Source organism: Odocoileus virginianus, chromosome 1, assembly GCF_023699985.2.
Source record: "Odocoileus virginianus isolate 20LAN1187 ecotype Illinois chromosome 1, Ovbor_1.2, whole genome shotgun sequence".
Lineage (NCBI taxonomy): Eukaryota > Metazoa > Chordata > Mammalia > Artiodactyla > Cervidae > Odocoileus > Odocoileus virginianus.
Window position 1 is genome coordinate 8,801,700 of NC_069674.1, and position 19,542 is coordinate 8,821,241.

At 35.7% G+C, this 19,542-nt stretch overlaps 1 protein-coding gene across 1 annotated transcript in view; it reads right to left on the reverse strand.

The window, feature by feature from the left end:
- Nucleotides 1-19,542, reverse strand: part of CNTNAP2 (contactin associated protein 2) — a 2,220,467-nt gene that overhangs the window by 1,244,300 nt on the left and 956,625 nt on the right. Inside the window, exons 7-9 of the mRNA XM_070460949.1 lie at nucleotides 16,301-16,485; nucleotides 11,624-11,767; nucleotides 7,273-7,537 (exon numbers count right to left, since the gene is read on the reverse strand). Coding sequence (XP_070317050.1) covers nucleotides 7,273-7,537; nucleotides 11,624-11,767; nucleotides 16,301-16,485 — 594 coding nt within the window. The remainder of the gene's footprint in view (nucleotides 1-7,272; nucleotides 7,538-11,623; nucleotides 11,768-16,300; nucleotides 16,486-19,542) is intronic.

Consider the following 19,542-nt stretch of genomic DNA (forward strand, 5'->3'; position numbering starts at 1 on the left):
GACAGATGGTAAACAGGCAAATTGAAAGATGCTTAACATCACTGATTATTGGAGAAATGCAAATCAAAACAACAACGAATTATTACCTCACATCAGTCAGAAAGGCCATCATCGAATAGATCACATCCTGGGCCATAAATCTGGTCTTGGAAAATTCAAAAAAATTGAAATCATTCCAGTCATCTTTTCTGACCACAGTGCAGTAAGATTAGATCTCAATTACAGGAAAAAAATTGTTAAAAATTCAAACATATGGAGGCTAAATAACACGCTTCTGAATAACCAACAAGTCATAGAAGAAATCAAAAAAGAAATAAAAATGTGCATAAAAATGAATGAAAATGAAAACACAACAACCCAAAACATATGGGACACTGTAAAAGCAGTGCTAAGGGCAAGGTTCATAGCATTACAGGCTTACCTCAAGAAACAAGAAAAAAGCCAAATAAATAACCTAACTCTACATCTAAAGCAATTAGAGAAGGAAGAAATAAAGAACCCCAGGGTTAGTAGAAGGAAAGAAATCTTAAAAATTAGGGCAGAAATAAGTGCAAAAGAAACTAAAGAGATCATAGCAAAAATCAACAAAGCTAAAAGCTGGTTTTTTGAAAAAATAAACAAAATTGACAAACCATTAGCAAGATTCATTAAGAAACAAAGAAAGAAGAACCAAATTAACAAAATTAGAAATGAAAATGGAGAGATCACAACAGACAACACTGAAATACAAAGGATCATAAGAGACTACTACCAGCAGCTCTATGCCAATAAAATGGACAACCTGGATGAAATGGACATATTCTTAGAAAACTTCCAAAACTGAACCAAGAAGAAATAGAAGATCTTAACAGAGCCATCACAAGCAAGGAAATCGAAACTGTAATCAGAAATCTTCCAGCAAACAAAATCCCAGGACCAGATGGCTTCACAGCTGAATTCTACCAAAAATTTAGAGAAGAGCTAGCACCTATCTTACTCAAACTCTTCCAGAAAATTGCAGAAGAAGGTAAACTTCCAAACTCATTCTATGAGGCCACCATCACCCTAATTCCAAAACCAGACAAAGATGCTACAAAAAAAGAAAACTACAGGCCAATATCACTGATGAACATAGATGCAAAAATCCTTAACAAAATTCTAGCAAACAGAATCCAACAACATATTAAAAAAAATCATACACCATGACCAAGTGGGCTTTATCTCAGGAATGCAAGAATTCTTTAATATCCAAAAATCAATCAATGTAATACACCACATTAACAAATTGAAAGATAAAAACCATATGATTATATCAATAGATGCAGAGAAAGCCTTTGACAAAATTCAACACTCATTTATGATTAAAACTCTCCAGAAAGCAGGAATAGAAGGAACATACCTCAACATGATAAAAGCTATATATGACAAACCCACAGCAAGCATCACCCTCAATGGTGAAAAATTGAAAGCATTTCCCCTGAAATCAGGAACAAGACAAGGGTGCCCACTCTCACCACTACTATTCAACATAGTGTTGGAAGTTTTGGCCCCAGCAATCAGAGCTGAAAAAGAAGTAAAAGGAATCCAGATAGGAAAAGAAGAAGTGAAACTCTCGCTGTTTGCAGATGACATGATCCTCTACATAGAAAACCCTAAAGACTCTACCAGAAAATTACTAGAGCTAATCAATGAATATAGTAAAGTGGCAGGATATAAAATTAACACCAGAAATCCCTTGCATTCTTATACACTAACAATGAGAAAACAGAAAAAGAAATTAAGGAAACAATACCATTCACCATTGCAACAAAAAGAATAAAATACTTAGGAGTATATCTACCTAAAGAAACAAAAGACCTATACATAGAAAACTATAAAACACTGATGAAAGAAATCAAAGAGGACACAAACAGATGGAGAAACATAATCGTGTTCATGGATTGGAAGAATCAATATTGTAAAAATGGCTATTCTACCCAAAGCAATCTATAGATTCAATGCAATCCCTATCAAGCTACCAACGGTATTTTTCACAGAACTAGAACAAATAATTTCACAATTTGTATGGAAATACAAAAAACCTCGAATAGCTAAAGTAATCTTGAGAAAGAAGAATGGAACTGGAGGAATCAACCTGCCTGACTTCAGGCTCTACTACAAAGCCACAGTCATCAAGACTGTATGGTACTGGCACAAAGACAGAAATATAGATCAATGGAACAGAATAGAAAGCCCAGAGATAAATCCACGAACCTATGGACACCTTATCTTCAACAAAGGAGGCAAGGATATACAATGGAAAAAAGACAACCTCTTTAAAAGTGGTGCTGGGAAATCTGGTCAACCACTTGTAAAAGAATGAAACTAGAACACTTTCTAACACCATATACAAAAATAAACTCAAAATGGATTAAAGATTTAAATGTAAGACCAGAGACTATAAAACTCCTAGAGGAGAACATAGGCAAAACACTCTCTGACATAAATCACAGCAGGATCCTCTATGACCCACATCCCAGAATATTGGAAATAAAAGCAAAAATAAACAAATGGGACCTAATGAAACTTAAAAGCTTTTGCACAACAAAGGAAACTATAAGTAAGGTGAAAAGACAGTCCTCAGATTGGGAGAAAATAATAGCAAACGAAGCAACAGACAAAGGATTAATCTCAAAAATATACAAGCAACTCCACCAGCTCAACTCCAGAAAAATAAATGACCCAATCAAAAAATGGGCCAAAGAACTCAACAGACATTTCTCCAAGGAAGACATACAGATGGCTAACAAACACATGAAAAGATGCTCAACATCACTCATTATCAGAGAAATGCAAATCAAAACCACAATGAGGTACCATTACACGCCAGTCAGGATGGCTGCTATCCAAAAGTCTACAAGCAATAAATGCTGGAGAGGGTGTGGAGAAAAGGGAACCCTCTTACACTGTTGGTGGGAATGCAAACTAGTACAGCCACTATGGAAAACAGTGTGGAGATTTCTTAAAAAACTGGAAATAGAACTGCCATATGACCCAGCAATACCACTTCTGGGCATACACACTGAGGAAACCAGATCTGAAAGAGACACGTGCACCCCAATGTTCATCACAGCACTGTTTATAATAGCCAGGACATGGAAGCAACCTAGATGCCCATCAGCAGATGAATGGATAAGGAAGCTGTGGTACATATACACCATGGAATATTACTCAGCCGTTAAAATGAATTCATTTGAATCAGTTCTAATGAGATGGATGAAACTGGAGCCCATTATACAGAGTGAAGTAAGCCAGAAAGATAAAGACCATTGCAGTATACTAACACATATATATGGACTTTAGAAAGATGGTAACGATAACCCTATATGCAAAACAGAAAAAGAGACACAGATGTACAAAATAGACTTTTGGACTCTGCGGGAGAAGGCGAGGGTGGGATGTTTTGAAAGAACAGCATGTATATTATCTAGGGTGAAACAGATCACCAGCCCAGGTGGGATGCATGAGACAAGTGCTCGGGCCTGGTGCACTGGGAAGACCCAGAGGAACTGGGTGGAGAGGGAGGTGGGAGGGGGGATCAGGATAGGGAATACATGTAACTCCATTGCTGATTCATGTCAATGTATGACAAAATCCACTGAAATGTTGTGAAGTAATTTGCCTCCAACTAATAAAAATAAATGAAAAGAAAAAAAAAAGAAAGGCCATCATCAAACAATATGTGAATAATAAATGCTGAAGGGGCATGGAGAAAAGGGAACCCTCCTACACAGCTGGTGGGATTGTACACTGGTGCAGCTACAATGGAAAAAACAGTCTGAAGGTTCCTCAACAAACTAAAAATAGTTAGGGCAGGTTCTAAACTAAAAATAGAACTTCCATATGATCCAGCAATCTCACTTCTTGGCATTTATCTGTAAAAGATAAAACCTCTAAATCCCAAAGACACATTCACCCCAGTGTTCACTGTGACACTATTTACAGTAACCAAAACAGAGAAGCAACCTACATGTCCACTGACAGATGAACGGATGAAGAATACGTGGTATATAGACACAATTAAGTGTTCAGTTCAGTTCAGTCGCTCAGTCGTGTCTGACTCTGCGACCCCATGAATCGTAGCACGCCAGGCCTCCCTGTCCATCACTAACTCCTGGAGTTTACTCAAACTCATGCCCATTGAGTCGGTGATGCCATCCAGCCATCTCATCCTCTGTCATCCCCTTCTCTTCCTGCCCCCAACCCCTCCAGGCATCAGGGTCTTTTCCAATGAGTCAACTCTTCGCATGAGGTGGCCAAAGTACTGGAGTTTCAGCTTCAGCATCAGTCCTTCCAATGAACACCCAGGACTGATCTCCTTTAGGGTGGACTGGTTGGATCTCCTTGCAGTCCAAGGGACTCTCAAGAGTCTTCTCCAACACCACAGTTCAAAAGCATCAATTTTTCAGTGCTCAGCTTTCTTCACAGTCCAACTCTCACATCCATACATGACTACTGGAAAAATCATAGCCTTGACCAGACAGACCTTTGTTGGCAAAGTAATGTCTCTGCTTTTTAATATGCTATCTAGGTTGGTCCTAAGTTTCCTTCCAAGGAGTAAGCGTCTTTTAATTTCATGGATGCAGTCACCATCTGCAGTGAGTTTGGAGCCCCCAAAATAAAGTCTGACACTGTTTCCACTGTCTCCCCATCTATTTCCCATGAGGTGATGGGACCTGATTAAAAATGAATGAAATGATGCCATCTGCAGCAACACAGATGGACCTAGAAATGATCATACTAAGTCAGACAGAAAAAGAAAACATCATATAATATCACATATCTGAACTCTAAAAAAGATACAATGAACTTATTTACAGAAATATACTCACAGATACAGAAAACAAAATTATGGCTACCAAAGGGAAAAGAGTGGGGGGATAAATCAGTAGTACGGGATTAATAAACACACCGCTATACATAAAAAAAGCAATAAAGATGAACTGTATAGCACAGGGAACTATATCCAATATCTTATAATAACCTATATGGAAAAATACTCTTAAAAAGAGAAAAAAATACATATGAATCACTTTCTTATACACCTGAAGGCTGAAGCTAACACAATAATAAAAATCAACTGTACTTTATAGAAAGAATAGGGTAGATATAACACAGAACAATTATCCTTTGTTAAAAGCAAATATTAGTGTACTCTATGTATGGGAAAAATAGAAATCTTTGAAATGTAAATATTTCACCGGACTACATAAGAATGAGACTACAGAAAAATTCAGATATCACATCCTGTTTTCCTTAATTTGCACAGATTCTAAGATAAATTAACAAAAACATCTAAGGTTTACTTTTATAATATTTAAGGAAACTTATGAGGAAATGGTAACCCATTCCACTATTCTTGCCAAAAAATCCCATAGACAGAGGAGCCTGACAGGCTATAGTCTGTGGAGTCACAAAGAGTTACTTATGACTGAGCAATTGAGCACTCATACACATTAAGGTAAATTAGATGCTGCATATTGTATTCCTTTGTTTATCCTTTTATATTTTAATAAACACATTTTAAATTAGTTGAGAATATCCTGGAGTCCTAAATTAGACCACATTAAATTAGCAAATATTTATTGATCACTATGTTTAAGATCCTATTCTTTTAATTATAATGGTACTTGTTACATGGAAAACCACCAGGAGTTTGGGTTTTCTCAGTGATTTCCAGGAGGGAGGACTTCATCCTTGTATTTTTAATGCTAAACATCAATTTTAACAGAATCTAGTGGGGAGTTTTTCAACAGTGGTAAATATTTGTATGTGTATTTGTTTTTTGTGCTATTCTGGTCTCTACAGATAATTTCTATTTACTCTAACTCTCCCCACAAGTATTTATACTGAGATGCAGTGATAAAATATGGTGATCATTCATTTTCACTCTGAACTTTCGGAGAAAAAGCAACACTAACAATGCAAAAAAAGGCAAAAGTAAATATCTAGGTATTTTACAATAGCTTTTTATTTCAATTATTCAGATACACCTGTGACATAATGGCTTCTGTGTCTTCCTTGAGTCCTTTTCTGTAACAGACCACACAGCCAGCTCATACAAAAACACACAGCCTGTTGTATGAAAAGGTACATATCCTCAAGCAGGAGATATTCTGTGAACACTAGTTCACAGATCCACAGTGCTGATTTCAAGAAACATTCCTGAAGCATCTCTGATGTTACAGGCATTGCTCTATGTGCAGGGGAATGGCCTCTGCCTTCAAGGAGCTGATAGCATAGAGGAAAAATGAGATGGACCCAATCATAATAGTGTCACGAGTGAACACAGAATGTTTAGAAATCAGAGCTCACAGTCACACAGTTGAGCCTTCTGTTATGAACTTTCTCTCTCAGTATTTGGTACATCTGTACTAGGTGCTCAGGAAATACCCTTTTTCCTCCCATCTTCCATTTCTAAGTAGTTCATTACTTAGAATAAGTACTTACCTAAAACACTGCTTTCAAGAAACTTCTAGAGAAATTTGATGACTTTTTTTTTTTTTACTATTTTTCAGTCCCATAGCTGATATCATTTTATTTGTTTATGATATCTCATTTGGCAATATCATCTTTCTTTGTACCATCATACTCAAGGATTATTCCAAGGTCGATAAGTTTATTCAAATAACAACAATATTACCTAAGTCTTAGTTTATCATGCCACTAAAATGTCAAGTTTAAAAATCACTCTACTTAGCCAGTCCCATCTGCCTTCAGTTGTCTCTTGTCATTCTTATCTCTTGTCATTCTCCTTTGTATTAATTTCCCTTTTTTCTCTCTAATACTTTGCATAAATTTAGAAGACCACAGAGCTTTTGATTCGAACAGTAGAACTTACCTTTAAAGTCATAATTTACATCAATGCAACCTTATTACTCATAGTAAAAGGAATGTGAATGCCCATAAGGTGAAAAGATATCAAGTGTTCTTATGTTAATAAAACAAACATTCTTTGTTTTTAAACATATGATCTTAACTTAGAGGAATATCCACTGCTCTATGCAAGAGGGACTAGCATTTGTAAAAAGTCAGTCCTGTCAAGACAGTCCCAACCAACTTTCCTCCTTGCCTACCCTCATCCTCTCAGCATTTCTAAGTTTCCCTCATTCAGCCTGCCCTCAGGGAAGCCAAGGAAAGATCTCAGTGTCTGAATCCAAACATAACCACGAGAGTGTGACAACAAAGTAAAAACATAACCCTAGCTGGAAATCACAACAGTTTCAGGCGCGAACATCGAATAGATTCACTGACCTGACGAAATGTCTATCTGGTTCATCTTGGTCTGTGTGACGTTGATGTGAACACCGACTTTGCTGTCAGTGAGGTCAATCTCCACGTTGCCCAGGTCATCCGCAAAATGACTGAAAAGCAGGAGACCACTGGGGTTCCAAGTCCTGAACTGGAAGCTAACCGCAAACAGGTCCTGGTGAAGCCGTCCGGGCACCTCCAGGTAACTGGTAGCATTGAAAAAGACAGGCACTGTGTAGGGCTCCACACACGAGAAACTCAAATTTCCCTGAAAGACAGAAGGGCATGCTTTGAGGAAAACGGAGAATAAAACAAGCACCCATGTAAGACAGCTGACGAAGTGAGAGTTGCGCACATTTCAAAATGGAGCTTGAGCTGCGTGCAATCCCCATGTGCAGCCATGTGACACAGACTCACGTGTCCTTGGAAGGACATGTCCTGCCTGCCCTTTCTGCTGTAGCGAACAGAGTCCAGCAGCTGGCCATCAGACTGAGGGGTTCATACAAGCACCTTGCGTCACGGATTCAACAAACTCACGGCCTGTTGTGATGGGCTGGCTATGGAATGGATGCGGCCCTATGTGGTGGGCTTGGGAGTGGACCACTGGACTTTCTGAAGAAAGCAGAGAGCTGCTTCCTCCCCCCCCCCCCGGCCCCGCCCCGCACCACTGATGCTGCATCAGCCAGGGAGGAGATGCCTTGGTCAATTATTTAATAATATATAAGTCTAGTCTCACTGGGAACTTTGATCTCTTGGTTGCTGTTTATTAAACTAGGATGGGGCAAATATTCTTGAGTCTTATCCACATAGCTAATGTACATAAATTAATATTAACTATTTAGTCAAACCTGTGGTTTTTCCAGTAGTCATGTGTGCAATGTGAGAGTTGGACCATAAAGAAAGCTGAGCACCAAAGAATGGGTGCTTTTGAACTGTGGTGCTGGAGAAGACTCTTGAGAGTCCCTCGGACTGCAAGGAGATCAAACCAGTCCATCCTAAAGGAAATCACCCTGGATATTCACTGGAAGGACTGATGCTGAAGCTGAAACTCCAACATTTTGCCTACCAGATGCAAAGAGCCGACTCATTAGAAAAGACCCCGATGTTGGGAAAGATTGAGGGCAAGAGGAGAAGGGGACAACAGAGGATGAGATGGTTAGATGGCATCATTGACTCAATGGAGATGAGTTTGAGCAAGCTCTGGGAGATGGTGAAGGACAGGGAAGCCTGGCGTGCTGCAATCTATAGGGTCGCAAAGAGTCAGAAATGACTGAGCAACTAAACAACAGATTATTTTCTTATTCAACTCAAACTCTCATTTACATTCCCATGAAATGTGCATATATCATAATATATTAATGCTTTCAGAAACAGTGACATGAATGTACAAAAGGAAAAGAAAACTTTCAATTAAAGCTTCCTCCTCCCCCTCATGCTTCCTCTATTTGGGACAAAGAAATTTGATTATTCAGATACACTGAATTTTATATTCTATTATCTAAGTACCTTCCTTTTAAAGATATGAAAAAAAATCTACATTTTTCACCATCTTTTTTTTTAATCCCACTATATCTTGAGGAATATGATTTGAAGGGATTTTTTTCTCTATTGTTTCCTTAAACAACACCACATACTTATCCCCAGAGGCATAGTTCTTCTGTTTTAGTACATTAACCATTTAATCTAAGTTAGGCTGAGGCTGACCCCCCCCAATTAATATTCAAATTAAAATTGTGCTGTACCTGCATGTGCATGCATGCTAAGCCGCTTTAGTAGGGTCCAACTCTGTGTGATCCCATGGACTGCAGCCCCCCAGGCTCGCCTGTCCATGGGGTTCTCCAAGCAAGAATACTGGAGGGGGTCACCATGCCCTCCTCCAGGGGATCTTCCCCACCCAGGGATCAAACCAGCATCTCTTATGCCTCCTGCATTGGCAGGCAGGTTCTTTACCACTAGGCCATCTGGGAAGCCCTGTATCTTCACAGATGATTAGATGACTATTTTTAAAGGCTTACTTATCCAGATGAAAAAAACTGCCTATGCACAAAAACTGACATGACATAACGGACTGCTTGCCTGTGTTGTGAAGACTGTCTCCCAGGAAAGTGAAAAGTTCTGAGTGATGGTGCTGATTCTGGAGTCAGCATTTAATGAGGAAATGGGTGTGTGTAAGGAGAATGGTGCAGGGTAAGTGCTGAGCCAATTACACAGAAATATTAGCACCTGACATCTTCAAAAGCAAATCTCCTCTGTAAATATTTGCCTTCGCAGAGCAACTTGCAAAATGTCCTGCCTGCCTCTACGCTGCCTAAATCTTTTAATGCATATGTTTATTTTTGTTTAAAAGCCTTTTTTGTGTCTGCTCCTTCCATTTTAACAAATGTAATTATAGATAATTCAGGCTTTTTAAAATGTCTTTGTTATTCAGGTTAGAATACCATTTACAAGCAACAATATATTGTGGTTGAAGCTGACTTTGGGATGAGTCTCCAGAGTGCAATTCTCTGTAGTTTGAGAACCTAATGGATACATGTGAGGACCAGCTGGGAGGTTTAGGCACAAATAACACTTTACTTCTTCTTAAAGGTGCAAATAATGGGAAAGGTATGATGATGATTTGGATTCTGTATCTTTCTGTCTTAGGTGTTAATTTCTGAGGAAACAAAAGGACTCTGATGCCATTTTATCCAAAGCTTAAAATAACATATATATAAATACTGCTCTAGATAAGAAATGACACAACATGTAAAGAAGCCGTGACCTTGGGACTGAATACTGTGAGTCCACAATCTTTGCTTTTTCTAAGTTAAACCTCAGTTTTCATCTACAAGATATTTATGACAATATCTCTCCTGTAGTATAGTTCTTAGAGTATCATAAAGGTCTCACACAGTACCTGTTACCTATACATGGAGCTATTATTTTCCCCTACAGTCAATAGCTTATAAGAAAATTTCACCAAAGTTCAATTTTCAACTATTAGTACTAATTCTTCATTAATTTAGAAAGATAATTAGTAAAATAAAATCTACATTCAACTATTACTTTATGAGCTTCCCTTTATGACTCAGCCATAAAGAATCTGCCTGTCAATGCAGGAGACACAGGTTTGATCCCTGGATCAAGAAAACCCACTGGAGAAGGAAATGACAACCCACTCTAGCATCCTTGCCTGGGAAATCCCACGGACAGAGGAGCTTGGTGGACTACAGTCTGTGGGGTCACAGAGAGTTGGACATGACTTAGAGACTAAACAACAAATTATTTTACAGTTTCTTATATCCAACCAGAACACCTCTTTATTCATTGGGCATTTCCATTTGTCCGCTCATTTTATGAAAACCCCAGGCTCAAATTTTGGATAACAAATCCATCAGAGTCAGAACATAGTACAAACACTCATGATATTTTCTACTCCCACTGACTTCCAAATACATGGATCTCTGGATTCCCAGGATCTTCCCAGTGACACTTTGGAACTGAAGAAACTCCTGTTCTTTCAGAACCAGCAGGAACCCACGTACCAGATTTATAAGTTTCTCTTATAGTAATCTTATGTGGTGTTGTGGGGAGACAAATGTACTAGGGTGTTCTTTGATTTTTGTTCTCCTCCTTGAAAGAGTTTTGGAGAAGGAAATGGCAACCCACACCAGTATTCTTGCCTAGAAAATTCCATGGAGAGAGAAGCCTGGCAGGTTACACGGAGTCACAATGAGTATGACTTGACTGAGAGACTACACTTTCACTTTGAAATAGTTCAACATGGAAACACACACACCAGAGCCAGGAGCACTGTGAGCTTCTGAGTCACAGCCTTCACTATCCAATCTAATCCATCTTTATTGAATTGCATAATATTTAGTATGTTTAGAGCTTTGACAAGAAGTGTATTTCTTTATATACCTGGGTGAATCAGCTTTGGAAACATGGAAAAAAATAATAAGACTCCTGGCTTTTAAGATTTTTAAATAGTGAATTACATTATCATCAAGAAATATAGCATTCTATACAATGTGACATTTGGAAACATGGGGCTGCTGATTTAAGGGCTGCCGAACAGTTGGGACGACTGTCCTTCTATCATGGGAAATCTAGAAACTCTGGGGCTGAAATTCCAGGCCCCATCTGAAACAAACTTTCTATTTCCAGTAACTTTAACTCAAAAATCAGTATCTAGTCTTAGAGTACATCCAGTATCTCCATATTTTCAAGTACCTCTAAAATTAGTTTTATATGGTTGAGCCCACAAGCCTGATAACAAATGCTATGATACTGTTGTCCATTAACAGTCCAAACAAAACAAAATTTCTTTGATTTTTCTAGGAACCAATATTATGGGGGTGGAAAATCTTACCACATTTGAGGGCTCAAGCTTCTTCCTTCTTGCCAGATCTGTTATGTTGATGCCATTGTAGTTAATGCTTTCCATGCAGCCTTTGAAATTCTTTCTACTGCTGGAACTTGGCTTTCCGGAGAAAGGTATGCCTCCAAAGGTTACCTTTGAGAAAAAGATAAAATGTAAACATTCACACTGTATTTGGCTTAAACAAATGAACACATTTACAATAAATTAGACAAAACTACTAACACAGCGAAAATCAGTTATTGTAACCTCAGCCAACATATATAGACATTTTTTCTGCCTCTAAAGTCTGTTGCATATTAAATTATGTTGTTATTGAAGTATATACTGACTGTATTAATTCTGAAAATTAGATTATATAAGAAAATAGCAACAATTTATAGCATTTTTAAAACCTGGAAGGCATTTTATCAATTTTCCTGAGAATGTTCTAAAAGATTTTACACAGCAAGCATCTTTTATAAATGTTAAGCATATATTTTTATGCTTATCAAAGACATTATCAATAAATGTTACTAGTCATCATGAAATAACCAGCACTAATATATTAAGTTTACGGCTTCAGCCCAAAGGAAGAAACCTTGTATTCACCCTATTTAGACGCTGTAGTCTAATGATCATTACAGTAAAAAAATTGTTAGGCTTACTGTGAATACAGAAAATAGTTCCAAAAGTCTCACTGCTATATTGATTAGAAATATCTTTGGGTTTGGAGGCTATGATTTGAGGAGTACAGGCTTAAAGATATTATAGGTGTCCTAAATCCTAAGGAATAAGGTCAATGCTTCTTCCTGTGATTTTCAAGCATTAAGTAAAATCACAATAAAAAGAGAACATATATTTTTCCAGATACCTTTGATCAAATTACATTATTATAACATCAATTTCATATAATAGAATTATACTTAATTATGTATTGCCAATAATGACGTGTACTAATAGTGAATGAATCTATTAATCATAGCTGTAATATCAAAATATCTAATCCAGACATCATATTTCTTTTAAGTAGTATCCAATTACCAATTTTTCCTACAAAGGTTGGAAAATGAAAGACATATTTCAATGTCAAAACTTTAAATTTGATATATAAGGCAGAGATCTTTAGGTTTTAGAAGACATGTATTATGCCTCTGTTATGCAGTGCTTTGACTAGTTTTTTTAATGTAAACGTTTAAAATTATTTTTAACCATTTCTTAATTTTTAGTTTACAATGTTGTGTTAATTTCAGGTATACAGCAAAGTGATTCAGTCATACATATATATTCCTTTTCAGACTGTTTCACATTATAGGTTATTTAAAGATACAGAAGACAGTGAGCTCCCTGTGCTGTACAGTAGGTCCTTGTTGTTTAGCTATCTTATATATAGCCATGTGTGTATACGCATTTTAAATTCTTAAATAGTTTTAGGGTAAAAAGGACAAATTAATAATAGTTTATGAGACAACCAAAAAATTTTAAAAACTCACTTAAAATGCAACTAAGTGTATTAATAACAGCTGAATATATACTATATATCATTTACCTTAGAGTTTAACTATGGGAAGAAAAAAGAAAAACTAAGAATAAACACACAAAAAAGAATCCAGAGGCTACAAAAGGAAAAACAGGGGTGTTCTGAAATACATTAGGAAAATATTTTCAAGTGGCACTGAACTGAACTTATTAGGTGCTATATACATGTACTTAATGCCATAGGTTAGGATTACTGAGACTTTAATGGAGTGTTGAATTTTCTATCCACAATTTATTTTACCAATCTCTGCTCCAGTTGATAGTAATAAAATCTTCCATGCTTAATGACATGCAGCATCACACTGTGAATAATGTTACTAAATATGATTACAGTTGAAAGTATTGCTTTATTCCTTCTCTGGGTGCATAGTTTCTTTATTGGGGGCTCCTATTTTCCTTCGGGATAATGGCTCAGACACTCTTTACAGTTTCTCTTTTCAACAACCTTCAGCTCATGTCCTATCCTGTAGAATGTAACCTGGTGAAGCATCACAGGCTCAATCTACCAGATCCCTTAAAATTGAGAGAAGTGGGTTCAACTCCCAGTTTCTAATGTAATTCATCATTTGGTATTAGGTGGTCACTTCTTTCTTGTTATATGTCTTCATCAATAAAATATTTTCAAATACTGTCATCATTCTCATGTTAAAAAAAAAAGCTGCGGTTATTAGATTAATAATCAGATATTAATATAGACTCACATTATTGCCTTACTAATGACACTGTTGTTCAGTGACAACCTCGACTCTAAAAAAGAAATGCACTGACCATTTTGTTAGCTGCCAAGAGTTTCCAAAGTGAGACAGGGCTTACCAGACACTTTTGAGTGTCTTTTCTCCCACCATCTTTAAGAAAATAATACCGTTTTTCAGCTGAGCACATGCTCCCCAGCCAATATATGGCATTTACCAACCTCTTTGAACAAGATTTGGTCTCATGAGATTTAAGCCAAAAGGTTGTGTGTGACTCTACTGTCTGGAATGCAAAATGGAAAGTGAGGAGTCAACTTTGGTGAGTTGCAGAGGGGATGGAGTAGCAGTGGAATAAAAGGAGACTGGGGTCCTAACCATCACGATGCTGCCTTATGAGCCCAGGGTTACCTGCCTACAGGCCCCTTTTAGGTGAAAGGAATACACGTGTCTGTTATATGCAGTCTAATTAATTATAACTGATAATATGTGGTAATATCTGTTATTCCCTGTTGCCTCCTCTCTAACAAGCCATGTGCTAATTTCACTTTATGGAAAGGGAATATGATTCGTCCAGTGTCACACAACCAGGAAGGGGCAAAAAGCGATTTAAAGCCAGGCTTAATGGCTCCAATTTGAGCTCACACACTTGATTCTCTCCAAAATCGCAACACGTTGAGATACAAAGGTAGACCCAAGCATTTTCATGTGCACTGTCTGCCGATAATTGCAGTATCTAAGGAAAGTAATCAGGCAGTAGCTCTACAAAGAGAAGTAAGTTGTGTCTCTCCTGACTCTTTTTTAGTCAATTTAAATTTCTTTCTACGTCTCCCTGACAAATATGTTTCAGGCATTTCAGTCCACAGGTGAGGTTCTCAAACGTGGTATTCTATCTAGAAGGGCTCTGAAGTGTTGATGAAACTGCTGACCATATAGGAGGCATTGTGTGTGTATGAATATTCATAGATTTCACTGCAAACTCAACAGGGACTATGATCCCAAATTTTTAATTCTGTTTTTTTAAAATTGAAATTGTGTTTGCCTGTTGCTAATGTTTTAGGATTTCTCACCTCTTCTAGGGTACTTCAAAGTTTATTAATGGAGAATGAATAATTCACCTTTAAATTCTCTCAGACAGTAGGAGATAGGTCACATTAGCCAAGATTAATACTAATTTAGAGAAGATAGGAATTTGGGGAATTTTCACATTCTTTGCTGTTGAACAATCATTTTCACTTTAAAGAGATGTTTTTGGAGGGGTAATTACTTCCTGATAACCTTACATTTATTTTAATGTCAATAAAGTCTCTATATTAAAGTTTACATTGCATATTCCATTCTAAATTTCTGTTTAGAAATATATGTAATATATTCATATCACAGAAAATTTAGATTAGAAACTATTTAAACATAAAAGGAAAATAAAAAATATAGTTGTAAATCCTGACTTTTCACATACTATTTTATGACAAATACATTTTACGTTCTAAAAGATTTATGGGTGGATATCAATAATATCACTGATTCAATGGACATGAGTTTGAAAAAATTCCAGAAGATAGTGAAGGACAGGGATGTTTGGCATGCTGCAGTCCATGGGGTTGAAAGAGCTCGACATTACTTAGCAACTGAACAACAGCAATCAATAGCACACATATATGTGTATATATACATGTGTAATTTCAACACTGGGACCAAGGCACATTGAAATGACACAGCAAAATCATAGGGGTGCCCCAGTGATGAACCTGTTTTTACAGAACTTTTATTCCTACTTATGATTAACATTTTTAATGGACACTTTACAGTTAAATTGCTCTCCAAAAAATTATTTTTAAAAAACCTTATATGCCTCTCAGTGTATTATGAGAATATATATTTTTACCAGACCAATATTTTTAACCTTTAGTCATTTGGAAGGTAAAAAATATCCTTTTATTTATGAACAATCTCTTTAAAATAGTCTGTATTTTTATTTATTTTATGAAATTTATATCTGAGAAAATAGAACTTGCCAAAGGAACTATCTATAGTCATGAATTTATAAATTATTTAATGTAGGATTTCTTATGCAATGTTTTCTAATAAATATTAGGCAATCATGTACATAACAAACTGTATATTATCAAGAACCAGCAATTTATAATTACCAATAGAAAGATTATAACTTAATTTAGTCTGGTTTTGTTAAATGGCTCTGATAACATAGTAAATGGTCCTTTTCTTCAAATATATGCTACTTTGGTTCCAAGTTTTAAAAAATATTTCAATAACCCATTAACAATTTAAATTTTAATAAAATGACCTATATTAATAAATTCAGTTGTGAAGCCGTAAGCTTTCTTTGGAGAATAAAACGAAAATGGTATATGAAGGGATATAATTAACAATAATTCAACAAGACAGCATGAAACTGAAGCAGCCACCTGACGCATGACCAAGAACACATGCTCACGTTTACCTCATAGTCCAAATCCAGGTAGTCGAACTCCCCGTTGGTGCGGAAGTGCTGTGTGCTTCTGTCCAGGGTGAGGTTGATGCTCCGGCCCTGGCGCTCGATAGCCACAGAATGCCAGTGGTGGTCGTCCAGCAGACTTCCTGTCATCACGGACGTGTGGCCGTATATGGGGCCAAGCTGGTTGCTTCCTGAATCACGTGAATGGAAAAGGAACCAGGTAAAGACACCAGAACTCTATGGGCGGACGTTTTACGGCATCTCTGTCTATTGCAGTTTACATGGGACAACCATTATGGAATGATACTTAAAAACAGTTGCATATTCAAACTACATAAAAGCTATTAAAGATGGAAAAACCTCTGTTCCCTTAAAAACCACGAGCTTTATTTTTTTTTTTTCAATTACTGAGCCACGAATTCTGCTAAGTTTGGTATATTCCTTATGAAGTCAGTGCCCCGTGGACTCTGGAGTCAGAGTCCTTTGATTCTGATGCTGTTCCATCACTGGCTTGCTCCATGATCCTGGCCAAGGCGACCTCTCTCTGAGCCTCTCTTTGGTCATATGTAAAAAGGGAAAAATAATAGTACCTGCTTTTCAAAGTTGCTGTAAGGATTAAATTTATCCGTACAAGCAAAGAACTTATTTCCTGACATACAGTGAATGTTCATTAAAAGTTACCTGTTAATTTTTATTATTGTTGTTGTTGTTATTATTATAATTGGTCAAGAAAATACAAGATGACAAATGTTTTCTGATTCCTAAAGCCATAATCTTAAGTACAACATAATATTTAATGCCATGGAAACTTTACTCAAGTTATACTTTAAAATAAAAATCTGCAAAATTACATATGTAGCATTAGTTCCGTTTTGAAATAAGATCTCCATAGCAACAGGACTATAAATAAGAGTGGAAGGTTGTGAGAGTCTGAAATATTTATTAAGGTCATCTCTGGATGCTGTTTACATATTTTATACCATTTTCCATTTTGTCTAATCAAGCATTGCTTTTTATGGTCAGGCAAAACTAAATGCTATAAAATAAACTATTGCTTCATAATAAATAGCATAATAGAAAGAAAATAAACACATGATTGACTGAAGAATTATTTCCTTTTTTCACACTTATGATGCTAATATACCTATACCTGACATTTTCTATGGATCTCCTATATGAATTTTTTTTTCCTTTTGGTGATGAAATCAAATGTTTCCCTGTGACTGTGATTGTGACTGTGTTCGTATGTAGGGATGGGAGAGGAAGAAAGAAAAGAAAGAATAAATTTAAGTAAAAGAATACATTCAGTTTTATTATATTAAATATTTAGACTAGAAAACTAAGCAGTAGCTAGATGTGCCTGTATTAAGGAAATAGCATTGAAAGTGAGAGTGGTTTGAGTGGATGTGTTTCCATGGGCTGTCATAAATTTGTCAACAATACTCTACATAAACTGCTTTCCAATGACATGGTAATGATCTATTTGTGTGAGGCCATATGATCAGTTCTTGTTTCAGAAGAGTAACATCTCACTCTTACAAGGCCCAATGACTTTTAAAGGGTACTCTGTGTCTTTCACTTAAAAAAAAAAAAAAAGGAGAAAAGTTTGAAAAAATAAATTACCTTAGATATGATCCAATTTTATAAAGAATTAATATGTAAATCATCAATCACTCATTTCCACCACTAAAAATAGTGTGGTCGAGTTCCTCCAGACATTTTTTTAAAATTATACACATAAAATCATATAATTAATATACATATAAAATATTGATTTAACATTTATAGTTTGCCTACTGTTTTAATTTAATGCTGTACAATATTCCCCAAATTATTCACAGATATTTTAAACACATACCAATGTATTTCTATGCGTGAAGCTTTTTTCTTTCAACATTTGTTACTGTAACTAATATTGCAAAGTATACATTCTTGGACAGGACAGAAATTCTAGAGCTGTTTCTTATTATTTCTTTATGATTACTGAATTGAAATATATAGAAAATAAAAATATCTGAAGATATATTATTAAATTTGTTTTCTTGAAATATCTTTAGGACAGTACAAAGAATCCTTTTTATTGCATAACACACCAATACAGATACTATCATTTTTAAAATTATTTACTTGCTTGAAAAAATTGGAATCATTATTTTATTGTATATATCTTTCATAGATAGCTTGATTAAGCATTTGGTGTTCATAGACTATAATTTTTCTGCAATGAGTTTTCCTTACATTTTTTGCCAATATTTTCTTGTAAAATCTTAGTACAGTTATAGAGTAGAATGAATTTTCATTCAAGAATGACATTAAACTTCTCTATTTGAATTTTCCTAGGTTTTGGCATGCATTTTCATTTTATGATTTTAATATAAAAATTTAAATATTTTTGTATAATTTTAAAATCAGCTTTTTTGGATAGTTTTCTTGTTATGGAAACTATTTTTTCTATCAGATAAGATTTTGAATGTGAAATGTTTTATAACGAAGAATAATCTTTGTAGACACTATATTAAGTATTATCAATTAAAAAAAACTAACTGAATTTGTATTTTTTAGTATACTACTGATTTTCAAAGTAATAAAAGTTAATATATGGGAAACAAGCCATATTTAAGAAAGTTAGAACCATGTTGATAAGAAAATCAAATAGGCAGGATCTCTTTGTGTTCTAATTTTCAGTTTTCTAGCTTTCCATTGGGATGCATTTAACATGCAAGTTTTAGTTATTGATATAATTTAGATCACAAAATCTTTATAGAATCCTAAAATCACTAAACATAAAAATATGGAATATATGATGCCCTTCAAACAACTCTTGAATAAATTCTGAAAATGTTAGGCCAGCAAGAAGAGGATAGATATATTATTGATTTGCATAAATTGTAACTCCGAATGTCAGTATCTGTCTTGTGGACCTTCCCTTTAGTTTTAAGTAAATCTTAACTACATTATCAAAATACAAACATTTATTAGGCTTGTCCACTTAGAAACAACAACAGAAGCCCAAAACAAAATAGTAACTCCTTCTTTGAGTTTCATCTCATTCTCTAATCAGCATATTATTTCTCTGATTCCTTCATTTCTCGTTGATTATACTTCAAATATTCATTTGCACCCTTTTTATCTTTTCTTAACTGATGACAATAAAACTACTGTTCTTTCTATTTTAGTGAGAGGAGATCAACAGTAACCACTATGTTGCCAGTGACCTCACTTTTCTGTTTTAAGTGACATTTTAAGTG